At 38.5% G+C, this 24866-nt stretch overlaps 1 protein-coding gene across 1 annotated transcript; it reads left to right on the forward strand.

Annotated features, from left to right (window-relative positions):
* Nucleotides 1–2254: 2254 nt before the first annotated feature.
* Nucleotides 2255–20544, forward strand: LOC115726843 (exocyst complex component SEC3A). Its single transcript, XM_030656909.2, has 25 exons — nt 2255–2562; nt 3468–3538; nt 4594–4674; nt 4852–4919; nt 5037–5139; nt 6035–6180; nt 7856–7973; nt 8462–8566; nt 9346–9447; nt 9555–9692; nt 10193–10321; nt 10399–10479; nt 10578–10652; nt 13325–13498; nt 13582–13735; nt 13842–13906; nt 16440–16610; nt 16693–16772; nt 17848–17929; nt 18069–18166; nt 18285–18393; nt 18491–18559; nt 19798–19863; nt 19937–20026; nt 20196–20544. The coding sequence occupies exons 1-25, from the start codon at nt 2388–2390 to the stop codon at nt 20304–20306; spliced, it is 2661 nt and encodes an 886-aa protein (XP_030512769.1). The 5' UTR covers nt 2255–2387; the 3' UTR covers nt 20307–20544.
* Nucleotides 20545–24866: the final 4322 nt, after the last annotated feature.

Raw genomic sequence — 24866 nt, forward strand, 5'->3', positions numbered from 1 at the left:
TGTTTCGTTCTTTGCTTTTTGTTCTTAAGTTGAATTTGTCAGCTCCTTCAATTACCTTTATTTACTCTTTTCTTGGATGTCTCAATGAATGAATGAGATGAAGCATCTCTTGTTAATGCAAGGCCTTCAAGGTGGCTGAGTTTGTTTACTTTCAATGGGGATGGTTATTGATTGTGATGAATGCAAGAAGTGGAATGATACGAATCGCAAGTCCTGTAGGTCAGATTGGCAATACATGATATGCCTCAAGAAGATAATGGTGCTTGATGTGCACACTTCTTACTTAGAAGTAAAATCAACTTCTATTTCAAGGGCAATTGATTCCCCCAATCAAGAAATCCCACAATTGCAGGGGATTCACGTGCAATACTTTCGGCTGTAAGCTATTCAGGACTAGCAAATACTCACATGGACTGGTTATAGATTATTCATCAAGGCGTAGGCGAGTTGGCATATTGCTAAAATGGGAACGAAAGGCCTTCCTTGACGAATGATTTCCAGTAAATTGTTTAGTGAATCATATAAACTCAAGACTTGAAGGGCCCTTTTGTTCCCATACAAACTAAGGGAATCGGAAGATGTGATTTTGATCTTACACCAAGCATACATCCCCTTTTGCAAATCCAAGTTGAAAGGACACGAAGGAAACTGATTGTAGGACATTAAGAGGAGATCAACTAAGAATGCGATATTTCTGCAAAACCATAAAAGAACTACGAAAGAAAGTAAGAAAGAAGAGAGATCTGGGATCAACAGAACTTGCTTCTACGCCAAAGAACGAAAAAATGGTTTGGACTAAGACTCGCCAATCAGCACCCAAATCACCAATAGTCTCGTAAGGCAGAGCAATGATAAATCTGTCAATGTGCACAGACAGCAAAAGCATGTAGAAAGTAGAAAGAATCTGTGTATGAGGTACTAGGCAGCAGTAGTACCGTCCTTGATAGCCCACCACTCCCCTGCACCAGCCATCCTTGAGGGTTGAAACCATCCTGTTTGGTTGTTCGTCCGGAATTTTAGCCAATGCGGCCTTCGAGCCCCTCCACTCGACCATGCTCATCATGCTCGTCTCTATTTTTAAAGAGTGCGATTTCATTAGCTGGATTTCTAGTCAGGATAAAATTATATAGCAAAGGACATGAAGTTTAGGAACAAAATCGAGTTATTTATTTGATTTCCTAAATAATGTGACGTTGTAATCGAATTATTGAACAACTCTGTTGTACATAAAATCTAATAAAATTGTACCGCATCATTTTGAAATCAAATTTAGCAGGTCAACATTAATTATACTCGATTTTCGTTTTTCCCCTAAATTCTAACCAAACTTAGGAGGTGTATTCGATATCATACGCGAAACCGCGAGTGCCGAGCGATGGTATGTACTTATGTGATTATATAATGACATAGTATTCCTAAAGAAACACCTTTCATCACCACGCGAAGGGCTCCTGATAACTAGTAGAGCCATCTTCATATTGCAAGAACTAAATTTGTTGCGTTATGAAAAAAGGAAAAAAAAAGTGCTCCACCTAAACGACACCTTAACATATATTTACATGGATTTGTTATATGATTTTGCATTTTAGGCTCCGTATGTCTTGAGAAACTAAATGATTAAAAAATTATTTTTTCAAAAATTGATCGCTCGAATCGGTTGTAAAAATGCATAAACGAAAAACATTTTCATCGTCTATGAAAATTTTTAGACATATACTGTTGTCGATCAAGAAAATATCGATTAATTATTTCAAGCAAATATAAGTGATCATTTTTTTTAAAAATATTTTCAGGTTATTTATTTTTCTCGAAATAAAATGGAACTTTTTTTTTTTTTTGGGTCCAAAAAAAATGGAACTTCAATGACTTGTCTTTTATTATAATTAAATGAATGAAGCCGATCCGGGTAAGGTAGGGTAGCATCTTTTCCTGCGCTATTGAGTAAGGAGTACAAGGAGCTGTAGAAAAGGATGCACAGAGAAGCATTGGGCAGCGTGGTATTCCGATTCGATGAATTTACCGATGTCTATCGGAGCGAAGACAGACAGACCTCTTCAAAACTTTTCATAGAATGTAACTTTATATAAAGAGCAAACGGCTGTATTCTTGTCTAGTATATGGTAAACACCAAAAGATTAAAAAAAAAAAAAAGGCAAAAGGAACTCGAAACTCGAGACCCGAGAGATAAACAAACCGGGGCGAGTCGGGCCGGATCCGAACCCGCAAGATAATCATTTTGGAGTGGAATAATCAATTTTCACACCACTTGCCTCCGAGATAGAACACGCTCGTCTTCTTCACCGGAACGAGCAAGCCAATCGCGAGATTCACACACATTGTCACCTGAATCTGCAGCTAGCTGCGCAGAGCCTGAGGGGGGCACGCCAATGGCGAAATCCAGCGCCGACGACGAAGAGCTCAGGCGAGCCTGCGAGGCCGCCATCGAAGGCACTAAGGAGAAGATCGTGATGTCGATCCGCGTCGCCAAGAGTCGAGGGATCTGGGGCAAGACCGCCAAGCTCGGCCGTCACATGGCCAAGCCTAGGGTCCTTGCTCTCTCCAGTACGCTCCTCATCCGCAGTTCCTCTTTCTTTGTTTTCTTTTCGGGCTTTCGATCGTCTCGATTCATGAATTGCCTCTAGCTTCAGTGATCTAACCTTAATTCTCAGCTCGGTTATGCGTTTCGCTTCGAGAATGACACGGTTTATGGAAGATGCACGGATTTTAGAATGACATTGAAATGCAGCGGGATCAGTCTTAGCATGGAACAGACTTAGTATGGTTGTTGGGCTATACGGTTTTAGTTCAGGGAATAACTAATTGGTTGATCTAAGAATGAAAACAATGACACTAGGGGGGATTGCAGAGTCTTTTTACGAAGTTATCTGTTTTTCCGGAAGTGGTAACGTTTCAAACAACTTTCTGAAAAAAGAGAGTTTCAACGAGCAGGGAATAAAAAGCTATGTAGGTAAGCTTGGCAACTATATAGGCACGTTTGAATGAGACCATTGGTCGTACTGAGCTGAATGATGACGACCATTGGGGTGCATGTTCAAGCTAGGTGCTTACAGGTATTCTGGAACTATTCACTGTAACCATCTACTTTTGATGCCTGCTTGTGAATGCTGACTATCTGACATTTACTCGTGGTTCCCTTATAAGAAAATGTCTTGATCAGGTTCACTGATACAATCAGGTTGTGTTCTTTAACTACTGCTCCTAGAGTGTTATTTGTGTTTAGAGGTGGTGAGCGGGCTCCTAGAGTGTTGTTTGTGTTTAGAGGTGGTGAGCGGGCTAGATGTAAAACATGGGCATTGCTAAGGAAGCTCCCCCTTCTTCTAGTTACCATTCGTCATTACCGCTCTTTTCCCAATTTTACTCCGTCAAATATTTATCTGGAAGAATCTTTATTGTTTATTTAATTTTTTGGGTGCTAAATGTCAGCCTCTGAATCATGATTCATGCAGCGAAGTCAAAAGGTCAGAGAACAAAAGCTTTTCTCCGGGTACTTAAATATTCCAATGGAGGAGTACTTGAGGTATTTCAATTTCCCTCTCATATTCATACTTAATAATACTGCATCTTTTTGATAAGCCGAAAATGCACTTATGCTAAATGAAAAGTAGCGGTGCACATCACGGTTACTATAGTCATTGTTCCCTTAATTATAAGAACTCTCTAACTTGACATGGGGAGGGGAGAGGGGGTGGGTTGGGTTGTCCAACGCCGAAAAGACTAATCACACACAGTAATTTCTTGTAGAATATGTAGGATTTTAATTTGCGCATTTTCCAGTGATACATTTTCCAGGAGTGTGAATCCCTAAAATGCCCTCCTATTTATTTGTTTGTGCAATCCACAATGCTTGCATAGAGAACTATGGCACCTGTATTGGTTTTGAACTATGGCACCTGTATGCTTCTAGACAGGCTTGGACATTAGGTCCATCAGATGTTATGAGTTTTTTAAAGAAGTCCTAAACATGCATGTCAGAATGACTTGAGAGCAGAGTCTAAGCCAATCTTTTGTTTCTACTTAATCTTGCTTTTGTCATTAACTTTGTAAGCCTGTAAGTTGTGTTCATCATATATGGTTCTCAGTCATGGCTAAATTGCTGCTAATAGCCTCATATATCTTCTTGATTGGACTGGTCCCTTGCTGGCCATATTGTCAGCTATATGCATGGTTAATATTATGTTCCTCTTATGATTGGTCCCTTGACAATTATTTTTGTTCCTTTTCTATGTTTCTATCTGGGACTTATGTTTTATCTACAGAATTTGTCAATGAAGGAATTGGACCTTGGCCAACTCATATGAGAGATTAATAATCACATTCCACTGGCAGTACCAAATATAAGCTCAGACCTTGTTTAGCAGGAAATGAGAGTAGAAAAATATACTATGCGGCTTTTTTATTTCATTTTTATTAAAAAGGAGTGATCAAATCATGTTTAGTTGGGGCATACTCAAAGGCCGTGCTCTTTGCTTCCACATATTATAATTTTCTTCTCTGTGGTTCATTTCTCTGATGTATATTTCATCTTCAAATGCTGTTGACTGTAAAAGTTTCCACTATTTTCTGAGAATGTAGCCTGCAAAGTTGTACAAGCTCAAGCATCTTTCAAAGGTTGAAGTTATAACAAATGACCCCAGTGGATGCTCATTTATGTTGGTAAGGCCATAGCTTTAAATCAAACACTTTCGATATAAATTAAGTGGTCAACATGATCTGACTTGCAGACAAAAGAACATAAAAAGGAAGCAGCTATGCGATATTTTACTTCTGAAATTTGAGATTCCATTTTTTTTACCATTTATCATATTTGGCTTCTTATTGAGCCTCTTATAGGGATTTGATAACCTCAGAAGCCAGAGTGTTGCGCCACCTCAATGGACAATGCGCAATATTGATGACAGGTAATGACACGTTAAGTACATAAGGGAAGTCCCTCGCTGTATCATTTTTCCCTGCATTTAACTGAAGTTTCTTATTTATGATTGCCCACTAAATTCTCTTCATTGAATCTTCTATAGGAACCGCCTTTTACTTTGCATCTTAAATATCTGTAAAGATGTCCTTGGTCGCCTGCCAAAAGTAGTTGGAATGGATGTTGTCGAAATGGCTCTTTGGGCTAAGGTGAGCTAGTTTCTTCTTTCTTTTGACTACAAGTGAGCAAATTTTTCACATTCCAATTTGTGGACTTCTTGTATCTCTGGCATACTTTATAATTCTATGAGTATCTGTTGATGCAAGTTAGAAAGGTATAGTCCATATCTATTCAATGCGACATGACATTACCTTATAACGAAGTGGGGAGTTAACATGATATATGAACTAATTCAAAACTTCCAATGGACTTCTATGTAAGAATATGCAAGTAGCATGACATGGAAAAGTCCACATGGACATGTAAACATGCACATGCGTCGGGGTTTGTATAATTGATAGGTGAAATCATTATGATATAGCCCTGCAATGCCCAATATTAACTTGCTTTTGTCATATTCTCAGTATCACTAATTTTCAGGTTTTAACATACTGAGCAAACTTGAGTATGTAGGCAAATAATCTTAATGAGTATCTGGTTCGCTGAACAGATTCGAAAATGCAAAACAGAGACAGCTTCAAAGGAAACACCATCTAAAGATCGTGTTTTGGAATTCAAGACCAGGGAAAAGAAAGTTTGTTCAAATGTGAAAGTTGAAAATTCTCAGATTAAAATAACCCATAAATTCTAATAAATAGGCATAAAATTGTATTTTAGTTGGAATCCCATCTAAGAAAGTAAAGCCAAAAAGTAGCAAAAGAACTCTAGAACAAAGCTGCTACAACAATTCGTGGCCAGTATAATTTATTTTCCTATGATCCTGCATCATTTGTATTTTGTTTTGACGACTTGTTAATGAACCCAGTCATCTTCATATTTTATTAATGTCAGGCTCTTTCTCAAAATACTATTGCAAGTCCTGTTTTATATATATATATATATTTGGTTTCTTTGATGCTGGGACTAATACAAAGATTCATGTAGGAAAATACACCAACAGTCACTACTCAAAGAAACCTGGAGGACGGGCCTGTTGTTACTGCTGTAACAGAAAGTGATTTGAAAGTTACAGTTGAAAAAGAACTAGTCTCCCAAGCCGAGGAAGAGGACATGGAGGCTCTTTTGGGAACGTATGTTTTCTTTATCTTTTACTCTGGTGAAAATGGTCTTCCTCATTTATATCTGGATGTTTTGGCAGTGATCTAGTTCATGTCTTTAGTTAAGTAAGATATAACATTTCTTCAAGGTGCTTTGGTTGCGTCCTTTTGTCATGATTCTAATTTGAATTAAATGCTTTTTGGAGCTTAACCTGGTGAAACCTTTCATCTGTACTGGGATTTGCTAAATCTTTTCATAGCGAATTCAATGCTTCTTTTTCTTCCATCTTACACCACAACTCCTTTAGTGATATTGACTTATAATATTCTTGATTGCTTAATTTGGTTGCTTTTACTGTACATAGAGGTCCATTCATGTCCCTTTACATCTATCACCCTCCCCTTGGTGCAGTTGTTGGGATGCAACAGAAGTGACTTTACCATTTTCTTGTTCATCTTTCTGGTCACAATTTACCATTAAGGGAAAACCTTCTGTTGCCTTAAGTCATAAATGTCTTGGAAGGGATATGTCATATTATTGGAAGTTATGATTGAAGCATGCCTTGGGGCTTTGTCTTTCTCTGTGGTTTGGTTTGGTGCTGTGATCTGTTTCAGAGCATTTCATGCTGCAGAAAAGGTCCCTCTAGAGAAGTACGATTATACTTTATTTGCTGAAAATTTGAAGATTGTTATGTTCTGCTCGAAACCAGACTAGGAAAGGGAAAATTCTGATTGAGGGGTGTGGGAGCAACTACCAGTGCTAATATTCATGTATTTTTGGTGTTTGTTTTGTTGTACAGTACATTCTGGACCTCTTAAAACTTAATAGGCCCACTAAGTGCTTACTAAGTACGAATGCTTGTGTGGTTTCTGCGTGCATGGTTGATGGCCCTATTCTCTTTTGTGTCCTCCATTGAGTAGAAAAGGTGAAGATTTTGCAAGAATTGTGATGTATAACACTTTAGGTTGGAGAATTAGTCGAAATCCTGTAAAAGTTTGCTTACAGTCTCCTTTGGTTTACGTAGTCCAAAAGTATGAGGAGATACGGGGTCATGAAAATAAAGAGTCAGACTTACGTAATGGGGTGAAAAGAAGATAAGAATGCACGAGAATTAGATGCTGTGGAAAGTGGGAATTGGAAGATATAGGAGCAGGTGAAGAGGAGGAGAGGGTGAAATCTGTATGATTCGCACGCTGAAAATGAAAGAAGTATTTAAGAGTAGGTTGTTTAATTCTTAACTGCACTCAAGCTTTTTCAAGAGCTTGCTTTTCACTCTTAAACCTGCCTATTGGTTGTTGTGATCTACATATTTTTAATTTCTGGCAGTGGTATTGCTGTTTAGTGCTATGTTGTGGAGTAGATGATGGTCATGTCACTTTAGAATAGCAGTCATGTGCTGATAGGTTACTCTTCATCTAGTCCTGCCTTTAGAGCATGTAAACATGCTTTGACTTGAATTTGTGTTTTATATGATGTCGGGTTGAAGAGGTCGAACACGGTAACTGAATCTGACAATTCTTAATGTTAAAGAACTGATATCACTAACGGTGAATTTTATTGGCGATGATTCGTTTGCATGAGATCATTCCTGGTGTTTGTCATCTTTCCAATATAGTGAGATTAGAATGCAATCCATTTCCGATCATCTCTTTTAGCTGCTTATGTCCCAATAAAGCATCATGATAATGCGATTAAAATCCTGTGCAGCTATGTCATGGGAATTGGTGAAGCAGAGGCATTCTCTGAAAGGTTGAAACGAGAGCTTCTTGCATTGGAAGCGGCAAACGTGCATGCCATTTTGGAAAGTGAACCTTTAGTAGACGAGGTAATATTATTGTGTATATGTTGATATCTGATGGTTTAGTTTTAGTTACTGGTATGTCCCTCAGGTTGTCTGTTCCACTGTTTTTGAAAAAATATAGCTTGTTAACAGAATCCGACAAAGAAGGAAAGATAGAAAGAAAGGGGGGATTAAAAAAAGAGAGAATCCAACAAAGACAAAAGCACACTACATATAAAGAAATCTTAATCCTGCACTCATCTGCTTCTCATAACTTTCGTCTGAACCTGATCATTTGGTCTTTTACTGTATATCAACGCCCGAATTAAAAGTAATAATGGTAGATGACCTCAGCTGAGGAAGCAGTGTCTCGTTAGCACGTTTCATTGAATAACTGTTATGGGACCAGTTAATGAGCTTATGCTATTCTCATGGGTAGCTTAGAGATGGTGCTCTTTGAACTCTTCTTTTTTTGGGATCTGACTGCACTTAATCTTAAAGACTTGATTGTTGTTCAATCATTTTTTGGGCAGGTACTGCAAGGACTTGAGGCGGCAACATACTGTGTTGAAGATATGGATGAATGGCTGGGCATCTTCAATGTAAAACTAAGACACATGAGAGAGGACATTGAATCGGTAGAGACCAGTGCACTGAATTTCTTTTCTGATGATGGTTCTTGGTTTATGTTGCGGTCCTTGTTTGGCTTTTGTTAGAGTGCTAGCATATTCAGGAGTATGTGGGTATTTGGGGTGAATTTTGCTTTGACTTTTCTACATTAGCTTTTACTTGTGGTATTTGGGATTTAACTTTTATTTGATATTAACACTAGATCTTTGGGGACAGAGAAACATTGACAACTCCATGTAAAGTTTATCGGAAAAGCAAAGAGTGCATAAAAATTACCTTCGGAAGTGAACTTGCAGAATATCTAGGAAATGGATATGATGGATTGAACTATCTTGCCATCTCTTATTTCTTTGCTCTTTTCTGCCATGATTGAACGTTTTGGTGCTTTATTTTTAAATAGTAGGCTTTTGAGGTGGTCTGGCAGGCATTAAATAGCATTTCATCCGTCTTTTGCAGTTATTGTGTTAAAAAGTAGATACTGCTCGTAGGCAAGTCATGCTTTTATTCTACACTTTTACTAGCATTTGTGTGTTCTGTGGCATTGACTGGCAAGGGGTATTTTCAAGCTAGTACTTTTGGTCTTGCTGGAACTATAATATTCAAGTCCTTTGGGCAAGTCGATTTGTTGGATTACAAATGATCTGTTCCATTGGTGCTTACAGCTCCATTCTACCTGCACCCTCTTTTCAGATTAGGCTTGGATACGGATTTTGACTTCTGCATATCGTTACATTTGGAGTTTCAGCCTCTTTATCTTACCCCATGATTACTTACTATATGCATCCAGATAGAGACTCGAAATAACAAATTGGGGATGCAGTCTGTAAATAATAAATCACTTATTGAAGAACTTGATAAGCTTCTTGAAAGGTTGCGTGTACCATCTGAGGTATGTCGTTCTTGGAACCCATTCCGTTAGCTGAGGAATCTGAGTGGGATTTCTGGCTTTTCAGAGTCCTGAGCTTATGACTCCTAATGAAACTTTAGTTCTTGTAGTATGCAGCATGTCTGACAGGAGGTTCTTTTGACGAGGGCCATATGCTCCAAAATGTTGAAGCATGCGAGTGGCTGGCTAGTGCATTACGGGGCCTTGAAGTTCCTAATTTGGATCCTAGCTATGCGAATATGCGAGCAGTATGCACTCTACCTTTGCATTTTTTTAGATGTGGTATTAGCTACTGCTTCTTGCCATGTATATGTTTATTCTATGTTGGGTTGCGGACTATGAACCTAGCGCTTTGTTATGTGCTTAGAGGTGAGGCGGGGGGTGGTCTGGGGGGGGGTGAGGGAGTGAAAAATTATGTTAAAGCTGCAAATGTTAACCTAGCACTTTGTCCCTCCCGTCCTCTCTTTGAAGGCTTGTGCATTTGTGTTGTGTAGTCATTTGTCTATCTGCCCTTTCACTGTGATAGCTCTAATTGTTCATTCATCAACGAGAATAGTTCTATGTATTTTGCAGGCTGATTGCTTCTCAATCAATTATTGTGACATTTGCTGATGAATTTTTGTCAAATCAAGTGGAGATTTGTTTCTGTGATTTTATAAATGTGAATTGACTATAATATGTCTATTTGTGGGTCATCATAAATTTTGAGTGCATAATGATTTCTCTCTGAGATGTATTGTGGGTTCAGGTCAAGGAGAAGAGAGCAGAACTTGAAAAATTGAAGAGTACATTTGTGCGACGAGCGTCTGAGTTTTTGCGAAACTACTTTGCTAGCCTGGTGGATTTCATGATAAGTGATAAGAGTTATTTTTCTCAGGTGATTTGATTACGTTTTGTTCTCTATGTTTTGACTATCTACTTCAGGAATTCTAAGCTTGGTTTGCTTGTTGCCAGCGGGGACAATTGAAGAGACCTGATCATGCTGACTTGCGCTATAAATGCAGAACTTATGCTCGCCTCCTGCAACATTTGAAGGTTACATCCTATACTACTATAAGAATGTCTTGTTCACATGATTGTTATATTTGTTTGTCGTCTTTATTAGGTTTTCTGAAACTTCTCTGTATTCTCAGAGTCTTGATAAGAGCTGTTTGGGTGCATTGAGAAAAGCTTATTGCAGCTCCCTCAATTTGCTTCTTCGCAGGGAGGTCAGTATATGAAATTGCTAATCTGTTTAGTCAAAGTTTACTTTACTTTGACCATCCCACCGTTCTATATTACTTCTACATCTGTCAGTGATACTTTCCCATATTGCTCTTGCCTCTTCTATCATTTCTATTGCTCAACTGCAAAGGAGCTACAGTGGTTTATATTAGTTATGGTGGGCTGCATACCATTGCAATAATGAGATGGGGGTCTTATGCACTTCATGTAGGGTATTTTATAAGGTTCTAAATCGCCTTCTTGGGTGGCATGCAGTGGTTGTTGCGGTTGCAGGTGTTGTTCAAGAGATCTTTGTCAGGCACAAGATGACTAGTGATTTCTTTATTTTCATTTATTTCGATGATAACTCATGTATGTCTGCAACCTAACAATCCAACGAAAAGAACAGTGGAAAGTCAATTAGATAAAAACCAACTGCTGATTTATAAAATCTTAATAATTAGAATTATAAAGCTCTATGATCTTACTATTCCAGTGTGTACTTGTAACAAGGAGGAATAAAACATTTATGGAGTTATAGCAGACTTTTTCGCACCAAAGATAATGTCTCAAGGGCCATTCCTTGTCCAACATGAAAGGTGCATAGAGCCCATTGTGGCTAGCATTCCATATGTAATATTGAATTTGTTCTAGGAAATGTGAGTTTGAAACTGTAACAAGATGTTTCGAGAATGTTGTGTATCAAACATTAATATTGATACTCTCCCTTAACTGTAAGCTGAAACTCACAGGTAAAGCATAGAATGTGGACATGACCACATCAAACGAAAAGGCGAGTAGTAGACATAATGAAATAGGAGAGCGTGTGAAAATTCGAACGCTCTACATGAAGCTCTTGGAAATGGATCCACAATGTATAACTAGCATATTTCTTCTTAACAAAGTTGTCTCTTAGTAACAGTTACTTCACCCATCGATCCATTATAAGCTGAAGAGTCACAGTTTTTAGGCCTGTCCTTTTTTTGCTTCTCTTTTCCTTGTTAGTAAGTTATCACTTCTTTGTAGACTTTTCATTGTGGGTGGTCTAATCCCTTCACAAGCCCTGACCAAGTCACAATAACATGAGCTGTCTCAATACATGAACAAGAAGGAACATGGGAAAGTACTTCCATTACATGTCTAGAGAATCAGCTTCTGAAACAATGCTGTTTGCTTCAAACAGAAAGACCAACCTCGTACTCACTGTAGTGTTCTAGGAAGAGCATATGTTGAAAATGCACATCTGAAACAAATTGCTTTGACTACCATATGCATCAAATCTTTATTTGACAGCACACAAAACTAACTTAAGAACTACTCCAATTAATTGAACAGCTTTAGATTGGGGCATCTGATTCCTAGCCTTCCAAATAAAGTAGATGCAACAATTCCCGAAAGTTTTTGAAATCTGCACCCTCCCAAATTTTGATTTACCCGTGTAAGACTCTGAGATCCAACCTTCAGTCTCTATTTACAGAAGTGCTGAAATATTTTTTTTCCACACTTGAGAAGAGAAGCTATATTTGACAAATAGATGGTTTATAGATTCACTTCTTTGTTGACATAATAAACAATGAGATGCAGAAGCAAGACTGATGTGAGCTTCTATGTGGCCCGACTAATTTTACTATTTTGCGAATGATGTGAGCTTTTCTTGGCTTTCCATCTCGCGCCTCTCTCAAATTTACTTTCAGAAGTAAGTTTGATAACATAGAAAATTTAATTGATGGATGTTATTCTTGAGATACTGATGGGGAGCTTAAATTTGAGCAACGGCAATAAAATGGCCCCAATGGCTCTTTGATGACTCTTATGCCTTAATGAGGCCTTGGCAGCCGTGACAAGTGAGAAAAGCATTCACAGTTCAATGATGGAGAATCTGCTGTGGCTGCTGTTACCATTATTTAGATGCTGATATGGATATCCATCTATTGACTTGATGGTTTAAGAAGTACCCTTTTACAGCTTTTACTGATAACTCTATTGTAGCCCCTGCATATTTGGCAATAATATATCTTAGTTTGAGTCTCCATTAGTTTCCATTTCTTTGATTTCTCTCTATAATTGTGGCAATTAGTAATAAATAGCTACAATGGATATCTAAGATACAGAACCCTTGTGCAGGTCACCTATTACTTGATTCAATTTTCTTTTAAAGATGTGTTACGAAAAGGCATATTTCCAAGAAAGAATCTCCTAAACCTGAACCCACTATTCCATCAACATATTATATTGCTGCCAGGATGTTCTGCTGGGATGTTGACTGTGAGAGCACCTTGGTTGGTAGGCATGGCAAGCAAGTCAGCTTTATTGAATAGGCCTCAACTGTCCCTAGGTTTGAAAACTAGTTTGAAGGCACTTCTGGAGGGGGGCCTACCTATCTAGTGTCCTTAAATCTTGAAGATATTTCATAACTAGGGAATAGTTGCCATGAGCATTACCTCATAGTGATTTGGTCTCGATAAAGTTAGATGGTGTTACTAAAGCAGCATATCCATGCATTTGAAGTGGTGAAACTTGTCCCTAGGTTAATTTTTCTTGTCTAAGAACATTGCCAAATCATTATTTAGTTGTGTAAGTTCCTGTACTGTGTCCCTAATTGAATGGCTGTGTGCCATCAATCTCACGAAAGAAGTCCAGTTGAACGGTCAATGAGAGTTTTGTCAATCATTTTCAGGCACGCGAGTTTGCAAATGAGCTTCGTGCTAGTACAAAAGCATCAAGAAATCCATCAGTCTGGCTTGAAGGCTCTACTGGTCCTGGTCAGAATGTGAATAATTCAGATACCTCCACTGTTTCTGAGGCGTATGCGAAGATGCTTACAATCTTTATCCCTCTCCTTGTAGATGAGGTTTTATTCTACCTGCATGTGTACATCAGTCTGGTTTTTCCTTTATTTGGCAATGAAATGCTCTTACCTTGTTTCCACTGCAGAGTTCTTTCTTTGCACACTTCATGTGCTTCCAAGTTCCAGCACTTGTTCCACCTGGAGGTGTCAGTAATGGCAATAAAGCGGGTTCTAATGACAACGACGAAGATGATGACGATTTGGGAATCATGGACATCGACGAAAATGACAGTAAAGCTGGTAAGCTTCAAGTTGACAATGATTATCTAATAACTCCTGCTTGAAATGTATTGCTTTCATAGGGTAACATACATTTCAACAAATTTGATGATGGTGTGATCTCCAGGAAATAACTCTGCAGAGCTAGGAGCACTAAATGAGTCCCTACAGGATTTGCTTGACGGTATCCAAGTAAAGTTCACTGACCCTTTCGATATATTCTGCAAATTCTTGCATTTGTTTTAGTAAAATTATTCTTGGACCAAAATAATTACCTCAACCTGGTTCAGCAACATTTAGAGTGTGACTTCTGAAATTTCTGTTAGTTCTATTAGTAAAAATGCATGAATATATGTAGGTACATCCATGTGTACATGCATGTATATATCTATTTATCTACTTAGACCTGTCATGGAACGGTTGATGTTGACTGGATATTTTTGAATTTGAGTTAGGAGCACTTGCTAAAAGGTCTGAAGGTGCATGTTGTCTTTGTTTAAGGAGTTGTACTTTATGGGTGATGAGAATAGTTAAAGCCTCCTTCGATAAAACAAAAGAGAATACTTAAAACAGTGAACCATTCCTCAAATATCCAAAACCAAAATTTGAAAAGAGCTCAAGATTTCAATTAGGTTAACTTGGTTATAATGTTGAATATGCATCCTCTTGATGTAAAGGGACTCAAGAGGATAAACTATTTGGAGGAATAAAAAGTAGGATTTACTACATTTGCTGATCCAGTGTCCTTAAAATGGCAATGGGAAGGATTAGTAATATTGATTTTATGAGCCAACGTCAGACAAGGAAAAAAAGAAGAGGAAGGCCCAAATGCAATTTGAATAGCACACTTGACCAGTCAGTTCAACCAGTTGCCTTGGCCTTTGTACGATTCTGTGATTTGTTTTGCTTAAGACATGGTATGAACTGCATTTCACACAGTTAATTTGGAGTCCTAGCAAACTGTTCAATTTAGGTTCAATTCAATTTAAACTTCTAGAGGTATGTAAAGTATAAGGAGTCAATCCTCATCCTTGTGGGAAAAAAAATCTGATGCAATACTGGGTGGACCACACATTCTCTTGCTCTTGCCTGACAAGGTTTGCTTTTAGTTTTTGTTATATGCCCACTTCTTTGTGGAAGGAGAATTGAAATGGCACCCACCTAAATGAAAGTGCGATTGCCACTCTTGACTTTTCTAGGTCTTCTCTTGTCTATGTCAAATCGGGAAAATAATAATTTATTTTATAACATTTATTGTGGATGTTAGTGCTGTTACAATATCGATAAAACTGGTTGAACCATGAACTGTCTTCATGACTGGTTCTTCTGTCAGTTTGATATGGGACACCAAAAAGATGTCATTCAACGAGAAGAAAACGAAACTTGAAGGAGTTAATTTTCGTCATGCAATAGGTGTGATAATTGGAGTGCAAGTTACGAATGTCCAAATTGTAGCACAAGGCATAAGGAAAAACCTATGAGACAAAACGTGTTTCAAGTACACCAGTTAAGTTTCTTGAGAATTAGAAAAAGAAAAAAATTGGTATATAGTTCGTATACAGTTACAGCTTCCCTTGTGATGGTCCTAGACAATGCGATATTTATAATATTTCCGCTTGGGATGCGCTGGCATCATTTGAGATAGGCCATGTTAGGCAGACTCAAATTTGACCGTCTAGCCCAGGTATTTACTTGGAGTCTTCACTCATTTATATGACACAGTGTGACGTGTCAACACAGTATATGCATGTTGATAGATTAAATGCTTGAATTTGCAAATGTAAACTACCATATGAATCATTTCTTTTCACTTAAGGTGCCTCATACGTGAGAATATTCATGCTTCCTGAGGACATTCAAAATTCTACACTTCAAATACATTGACAATTTGACCTGTGGATATATTTTCCTCATATTTACGCCAACGCTCCTGCCTATCAACATGATCTGGAAAATGAACTGGAGTAGCATAAGGTGGAAACACAAACTAACTCTTCATAAATCCAAGCTGCAGACTCTTTTCCTCACTCAAATCTGTAGATGTAGCATTCATTGTGACCATGTAATCAGAAGTAATGCAAATTCTTTGGTGAGTAACAGCCAGAGAGGAAGGTTTCTTGTTTATTTACCAAACATCCCTTCCCATATTAGCAGTTTTTAATCCAATTTCTGGTTTTTAGTTGTCTTATATAGATGCAGTGTCAACTGTATAATTAGAGTCCATTTGGTGTGTCCGTTTCTGGTGTTGGAGCTTTCATGTTGTAACAATGCTGTGAATGTGATGACCATAGTTGTGGATAAAGTTAGTTTTGGCTTCAATGCAATGTAGTGTGTTGTTAAACACAATGCTATCTTTAGGTGTTTTGAGTAAATCTCATATATTTGACATAATTAAAGGTTGTTATAATTGAAAGAAGCCTTCAGATATGAAATTAAGGGTTAAAAGTACTTGTGAACTGCTCTTTCAATCACAGTTTCTCTGCATCAGCTTTCATCTGCTTCTTTTGAAAGTTCGTCAATACTACTCAAGGTAGTCAGAGATGTGTCTCCTGGAGTTCAATGTCCTCTTTTATTTATTGATCTATAGTGATGGGTTATTTTACATGATATTGTCATTTTTTTACAATGCCAAGCAGTGGCATCTCTTAAGGTAGCTTGATTGATTATATTAGGAAAAGTTTCAGCTTGACTCGGGAAGATAATTGTTGGTGCATTTGAATTATAGGAGGACTTTTATGCTGTGGTGGATTGGGCATACAAAATAGATCCTTTGCGTTGCATATCCATGCATGGGATAACGGAACGATATATTTCTGGCCAGAAAGCTGATGCTGCAGGTTTTGTGCGTCTCTTGCTCGACGATCTGGAGTCAAGGATATCTATGCAATTCGGCCGTGTGAGTTATCTCTAATGCAGAAACATACATCGTCTGATCCATTGCTAATATTATCTTGTAATCATAAAACATATGTATGCAGTTTGTTGATGAAGCTTGTCACCAGATTGAAAGAAACGAGCGAAATGTTAAGCAGACGGGAGTCTTATCATACATTCCAAGGTCTGTATCTTCATAGGCTTTTTTATTTGTACATAGAATCTCGTAGTCATGCTCTCACAACTTAAGTGATGCATTCCAATGAGTATGTATGTTTGGTCATTCTGAGGAGTGATTGTTACAACTCACTTAAGTTAATGAAAAACTGAAGGCAAGAAGAACTCAGGCTGTGAGGCAGATTTGGCCTTAGACAAGGCATATATTTCTGTCTTCCTCATTCTGCAGTGTCGGCACTTTAAGTATGCAGTTGTTGCATAGGGCCCTGTTTATTGCTGAGTAACTCTGCCTCTTTTTGTGGAGAAGCATGTGAATGAGTAGTAGTTTCAGGCCCAAAAGGCAAAGCAGTAGTAGGCAAATGTTGGTTGGACTCGGCACAAAGTGCTTACTATCTGATTTTAACTAGTAAATGATACTCTGAACGTGGAAAATGTGCCTCTGGGTTTGAAAAGCGATTGCTTATTTGGAGCATCTTACAATATTTTAAGTTGCCGAATGTGACAAAAAATATGGAGAAATTCTACATTACTTCAACTATCAATAACTATGGATTTAGGGAGATTTGAAGGGTTCAAAATTGAAAATAGTATAGGCAAAATTCAGTTGCTAGAAGTACAAGGTGAAGCATCTTAAAAATAGTATAGGCATCTCCAAAGCCCTCACCAGAGTACATTTCCATTTGCACCTACTGTAGGTAAATATATTGAAGAAACATATTAGGTAATACTGATGGAAAATGAAAGTAAAATATGTGATGATGCACTGCATGGTGACTGTAGGGAATGACAATGAAGCAGCACACCCCCGATGTATCGAAATGTCATGTCTGCTGTCTGACCAACACGCTGGTGTTGCTCCTTTAGTCTCCTTTAAACACACTAGCTCATTGTTGATAACTGTGTATTGTAAATCTTTGTGCTGCTCATTTCTCATTTTAGTAGCAATAGTTCTGTGTCCTGTTCATATTTTACTAGCTTTTCTTGTCTGTCTATAATTATAATGCCATTGATATGGAAGGTCCACAAATAGCTGTTGGTTTTACTAATGTCTTAATCCCTTCTTTTGGCTACGTGCTTCCCAGATTTGCAACTCTTGCTACACGTATGGAACAGTACATTCAGGGACAATCCAGGGATCTTGTTGACCAAGCATACACTAAATTTGTGAGTTACTTTCTCTAATAACACGTAATCCTTCCTTTGACCAACCTGGTTATTGTATGTTAGTGTGAGGTGGAAAGAAGCTTGTTCTGTTTTGTGCTTCGGACCAGTGACTTTCTAATGTTTAATTACGGATGGACAGGTTAGTATTATGTTTGTCACATTGGAGAAAATAGCTCAAACCGATCCAAAGTATGCTGATATCTTTCTTTTGGAGAATTATGCTGCATTCCAGAACAGGTATGACTCTCTTAGGATAGGTCTTCACAGCTAATATGGTATTAATTGTTTAGCATAAGTAATTCGCTTCTTAACTGCTATGACATATGATATTCTGAGCAAGAACATTTACCTGCAGCTTATATGATTTAGCCAATGTCGTACCCACATTAGCAAAGTTTTATCATCAAGCAAGTGAAGCTTATGAGCAAGCTTGTACGCGTTTTATCAGCATGATTATATACTACGTGAGAATCTGCCTATCTAGCTCTTTTAATCTAGCAATTTGTCTTACCCTTTTCAGATTTTCTCTGAGGCTTATCCTCATTATTTTGTTTATGGCAGCAATTTGAACGGCTTTTCCAATTTGCTCGAAAAATCGAGGATTTGATGTACACCATTTCTCCTGAAGAGGTTGGTGGTTGAGTGGTTGCAGCTTCTTTTCATTGCTGCATGAACATGTTACTGATCTCTTGGTATCTGTGCATTTTTCACTGTCGACTGCCTAATATAGCCACATTTTGCATTCCTTTTATTTCTTTTGGGTACTATCTGAGCCGTTTATGTTTAAGTTGAGGTTGGTGTCTTTGTGGATTGGATAGCGTTCCATTGATGGAGGATAAGAGCTGGAAATTTGATGGAATTGCCCGTCTCTCAATGTCATAATAGGAGTGCTACATTTGTTTAAAAAGATTAGAATTTCCAGGAAGTTTGAAATGTTTGTTTAGCACAGTACTTATATACTAGAAAATGGAATTTGATGTTGTTACTGTGGGCTCTACTTCTCATTTCACGGGATTATTTTTTATCCATATATTTAATCCTGGAAGAGAATTGGTGCGGTACTTTTGGTGCCAGCTGAGACACTTAAGCATGCACCATTAACTTGGAAACATGTTAAAGATTTAGTTTTCTGGCTGAACTTCCTTTTTGTGTTCATTTGCTAAAGGAGACAGCATCTGTCTAGACCCATGTAATCCTTCAACCTTTTCATTACCCATTCAACATGCCATGGTTCGGAATTCTAGAGGGGATATGCCTGGAAAAGTTTCTGGAAGATTAATTTTACTCCTTAAAGAACTTCAAAAGTAATATTGACGTCTTTGAAAGGATTAAGGCACATTGCTTGTGTGATCTTCATATAGTTGTCCTATACCTTCCACCTTTGTGGAGAACACGAATCAGAGCTTACAAAGATTTCTAGGAAATTGTTATAATTGTCAATATTAAGAAATCCCTTCCAATTAGATTCTGGAAAATGTGAGACTAGTGGTCATTTCTTGCATAGCTCATTAATTGTCTATTTCTCACTTGACATGCATTTGAGGTAATTTGTTTGATAAATGAAAGGACAAAATCTAAGGTTTTTAGTGCCTCCACTTTACAGTTTTGAAAAAAATTTCAAATGAAGAAATGGATGCATGGCATAAATGGCGGAAGACAGCTTTACACGATGGAAATGACAAACGAAGTGTGATTTTTAACCCAACTGTTAGGCTCTGAAAAGCAGATTAATCATCTATCTTTAGAGGACCATGAAACAGCTGAGGGAGACATATGATGATATTGCCTGTAGACGTCACAAAGTAGTTCTATTTTAATTGTCAATTCTAAATTTATTAGCTGAAATTATTCTCTCCTGCAAATTTCAGATTCCTTTCCAACTTGGGTTGTCCAAAATGGATCTTCGGAAGATGCTAAAATCCAGTTTATCTGGTGTAAGTTGTTGGATATTCTCATCATGCTTTGCGTGAAGTTCACTTTGGTAATGGTTTTGTTTTCCTTATATAGGTTGACAAGTCCATTGGTGCAATGTACAAGAAATTGCAGAAGAACTTAACTTCAGATGAATTATTGCCCTCCCTTTGGGACAAGTGCAAGGTAGAAATATCTCTCCCTGAAAATGATAGACTTTGTTCCCATGATGTTTCCTTTCTCTTGTTCTATCTTACCGAAATATCAAGCACTACTACAATGTGCATTTTTCTCAAAGGTCAGAGAGTCATCTGATTGGTTGGGTGCTTAATGCTGTGATTGCTAATCTTGACAGAAGGAGTTTCTTGACAAGTATGAAAGTTTTGCCCAACTTGTTGCCAAGATCTATCCGAACGAGACCATCCCATCTGTAGCGGAAATGAGAGATCTTCTCGCCTCCATGTAGTTAGAGAAAGAGTTTTGTACTGTATAATCTGTCAATAGTGTCCTATATTCCCTTTCTTTGTTTGTAATATAGATTTTTTAGGCCGAATGATTTCCCATTTGTTATAATCGGTCCTTAACTAATTTATTACTGTAGTTCTCCTAGTTTCTACTACTGGACGAGAGAAACCCGTGTTTGTATCATTCTTCAGCTTATTGAGCTACTATTCCTTCTAAGTTCATGGTACTTATTTTGGTCTTGTTCACCGTTCACGTTTATGGAGTGTGCAATAGTCATTATTCGACTCGGTAATTAACCTTTCGATTATTAGAAGCCGTGATATCCAGGGTGCTTCTCATTGTGTCCACCAAGGATCTTCCGCGGAGTGCCGAGTGCGGAGTATTAGGATTTGTATATTGACTAGATAGACTGCAGCATTTAGAGTAAATTTGTATGTCGATCTGATAGCTCCCGCATTTCTCCAACAACCTGGGACTCTGTCTGGATATTCCTCCTCTGGTTCTTAATAAAGTAGGATGCAATGGTCCAAATCAATAGCGAATGATTAATCAGAGGGCACGCATGATCAGGTGACGTGACGGACACGTTCTCTCTCAGAGGCTTTTAGGTTCTTTCCTTCCTTCAAATGTCCAGGTTGAGGGCTGCTTGTCTTCTCTCTTCAACTTCAAACGGTTGGAAGCATCTCTCCAATCTCGTCATTCCTCCAATTTCACCATGGTCGCATATTTGTCCTTTGCACTTTGGCGACGCTTAGTTGACTGCTAAACGAATGGCTGGGAGGGGACTTTATTTGAGAACCGTATGGCGTTCCGTAATACCTCAAATATGTGAATCGAGTCTCTCATGTTTGCCTAATTTTCAAAGCCGTATTAAAAAACCTAAATATTTCCATAAATTTATTATATGATGGCCAATTCAATCCTATAAACTTTTTTATTGGGTCAATTTTATTTTAAACCTTTGCGCGCCCAATTTTGGTTGGAAATTGCCAGCATGACAGTTCAATTAGTGTGGACCATCACACATGGCACAACCTATGCCGACATGGACCATCGGTGATCGAAACAACGTCGTTTTGAGAATTCTTGTATTTTTTTTCCCCTCTTCCCACGGTTCATCTTCCCAGAAAGGCTAGCGGGCTCTGCAGGGGCCATAGGTGAGGGCCTTTGTGACTTCGCCGACCATTGAGCGAGGGCCATTGTGTTGCCTTGCCGGCCACAAGCAAGGATCACGACGCATTCGCCTTGCCTAGATTTGGTGAGGGCATCATGACCCTCGCCTAATGTGTGAGGATGAGGGTGTAGAGGCCCATGCCGAGAGCCCAAGCCTTGATTTTGCGACGATAGCACATGTTCGGCCACGGGGCATTCGTGGTGGCCGCGAGATTTGGCGACAAGAAAAGACTCGATCAATTGCACTACAAATGGCGACGCAATGTTGCTCTTTGAGATTGACAGCAAATGGGTGTTGCGGGTGAAGCATTCGAAGTGGAAATTTAGAGGGACCCGGAGGGTCGAGGTTGACGGTGTCCCGATTCGAGTCTCGCGGGACGAGTAACACGGGTTGTTCAAATATTCTATTGAACAAATCTATATGTGCAAGGGCCGATGCCTTTAGCGAGCCCTTCAGTTGGAGATGACAGTGGAAAGGGGGAAGAAAGAAAAAGAAAAAAAAAAAATCAAAACAACGTCATTTTAAGCTTTGTCGAGATCGTCGGTCGTGCCACGTAGGACGGTTGGCGTTAACCGGATCATCACATAATCTATCTTTGGCAAAAATTGGCTAGATAGACTACATTGAAAAATCATCAAAAAATTTAGGACTCAACTAGCTAGATTGAAAAGTTCATGGATGAATTAATTGCCATACAATAACACTTGACACTGATTTCAAGTTTCACTCATGCGTACCTGTTAGGTCATTCAAACATATCTGAAGACATGCATTAGTATTTAAAAATCCACAAGCACACAACGCATAGAGGTCATGTCATTGCTCATGATGAGAAGGTGTGATGCCAAAAGGGCGCTGTGGTGCTAACTTTTCCTACATGGAATTGAGCCACTAGATATAAAATCATAGGTTTTTATAGGCCCATCACTTTGCATATGTAACCTCTTGGGTTTATTATTAATTATTTTATAAGAATAGCAAGTTCGAATTATTTATGTAATTGTATAAGGCTTAACCCTAAACCTATAAATACTTCTTTTGATCTCAATAATAAGTATTCTTTCTTTTACCAACAATATGGTATCATAACACAACCTTTCCATATGAGAGAAGGCGTACAACCGCATTGCCGCACCTAGTGTTTCTTCCCTTGTTGCGACAACTACACATCCGCAGCTAGGGTTTCTTCCCTTGCTGCAATTGTTGAAAACCGCGCCCACGGTCTCCAAACGATGCTAGGGTTTCTTCTCCGGTCTCCGCCATCTTTCCCTCGAGTTTATTTCTTCAAAGTGTGTTTCGATTGTTGGAGTTGTATGTGATCACAAAGTTGTGGTGGCTTAGGTGAGATTTGTTTATGTTCTTGGTGTATTTTTTGTCTTGTGATTCCAGGTAGTCGACTACACACTTGTTGATTAACAGTAAGTCCGCAAAACAAAAGTTTCTTTGAATCCCACCCTCTATTACTTTCGGTGGAGCTGTGGTAGCTTGTGGTGTTTTATTCTCGGTTTGTGGATATATCTACTTATTTGGCAAGCTCTCCGTCTGTTGTTTCGGAAGTGATTCCCCCTAATGCTACTCCTAGTTTAGGATCTTTTGGTACCTATCATAGTGGCATTTATGGCATGACAAGCTTACATACTACTTTGGTCAAGTTGGATGGTACCAATTACTCTACTTGGTCAATGGCTCTTCCTACTTGCTAATCACCGATCTGGATTGCTTTAAGAAGAACCACCTTTAGATCCAACTAATATAGAAAAATGGAAGATCACCGTGTCTGCGTTGCGTACTCTTTTTATGGGGAAGTATGACTGAATCTGTCCACCATTTTTTTATGGTTTGTGTGATAGCCTGTGAGGTGTGGACAAAATGTGTTTTACTCTATCATGGACAGAATAATATGTGTCAAGTTTACGATATGTGGGAGGCTTTATTTGAAGCAAACATTGGCGATGGTGGGTTGGCAGAGTATTATGCTCGTTTTTCGTCTTTGTATCAACGTCTGAAATCTTATTTTTCACAGGCTACCGGAGTTACTCGGATGCAACAACGAGAAACAGATATGGTGGTAGTCCTCTTCCTCCGAGGTCTTGGTCCAGATCACGGTGCTCTTCGGCAACATATTACTTCTCTAGGCTATCTACCTTCCATAGAAGAAGTGTATTCTCGGGTTGCTTGTTACAATCCTAGTGCCAAAACCTCTGTTATATCAAACAAGAGTGCTATGGTGGCTCATGGTGGTCAAGGAGCTCGTGGTGGTGGTAATGGTCGTGGAAATTGAAACTCGATAGTTCTAACTCGTGGTCATGGTTGTAGTGTTTAGGGCCGAGGTACCCCTCATGGTGGTGGCAATAGTGGTTCTAGAGGAGCTCGTGAGGGTCGCTTTATACTCATTGCAAGCTTATTGGATGTACTCTTGATTATTGCTATGACCTCCATCTTGATTTGTGCTTGTCGGATGGTACCGAGTTGGTCAGAAACCAACTAGGTCAATTTTCGATCAAATCAAGTTGACCCGCACCACTAATTGCCTAATTTTTGTCCCAAATTTTCTAATTTGTTTAGTTAGGCTAAATTAAAGAATGTCCTAATGAATTGATTCAAACCGAATTCAATTGAACTCGCCCTGATTGGTTTGATTAGATTAAATTATCAATGAACCATTGAATTTGCCCCATGTGCCTAATTTTAATCCATGTTTAATAACCGAAGTGGACCACAATTATTCCAATGGGACCCTAATATAGTAAGTGTCAAGTAAAATTGGGTCAATTGGATCGAACTCTCCTCAAATGATTAACTATCGTCTTCTTGTTTAGTTCAATCGAGCCAAAATGTTCGTCAATTTTCTGAAATTGGCATTGGAATCATGCTTCATGCACTTAATTGAATTCAATTAAAGCAAATTGGTGTTCGTCACAACAGCTCGATTGGATGTCTAATCAGCGCTCAAAATAGGGGAATTTTGATATCAATTTGGAATCTCAAAATTGGCAAGAGAAATTCGACACACTACAACCTTTAGATCAAATGTTGCTAAACATGGCCGGTTCCGGTTCCACGAAAAGGTGGAACCGGCGGTTCCGGGCTGGTTCCGGTTCCGGGCTAGTTCTAGGGCCGATTCCGATTCCGTTTTTTAATTTTAATTTTCAAAATAATAAATAATAAAATAAACATAATAAATTATAAATTATAATCAAATTGTACATTGTAATAAAATGTGGAGAAAAAAAAGAGAGATGAGGAATGTGCTTGAACTTAATGAATTATCATTAAGCACTACATATCTTCTTAAGGATAGAAGAATCAAAACCCATGTAATTCTTTTACCTTTAATAACCCCAACTTACCTCATTGTCAATCGTCACTACCTGTTGTGGTACCCGT

Source organism: Rhodamnia argentea, chromosome 2 (genome assembly GCF_020921035.1).
Source record: "Rhodamnia argentea isolate NSW1041297 chromosome 2, ASM2092103v1, whole genome shotgun sequence".
In the NCBI taxonomy this organism is placed as follows: Eukaryota; Viridiplantae; Streptophyta; class Magnoliopsida; order Myrtales; family Myrtaceae; genus Rhodamnia; species Rhodamnia argentea.

Coding starts and splice junctions, on each gene's coding strand:
- LOC115726843 (XM_030656909.2), top strand. CDS start 2,388: ATGGCGAAATCCAGCGCCGACGACGAAGAGCTCAGGCGAGCCTGCGAG. Junction 18,394..18,490: donor TCAGCATGATTATATACTAC/GTGAGAATCTGC, acceptor TGTTTATGGCAG/CAATTTGAACGGCTTTTCCA. Junction 20,027..20,195: donor CCCTTTGGGACAAGTGCAAG/GTAGAAATATCT, acceptor TAATCTTGACAG/AAGGAGTTTCTTGACAAGTA.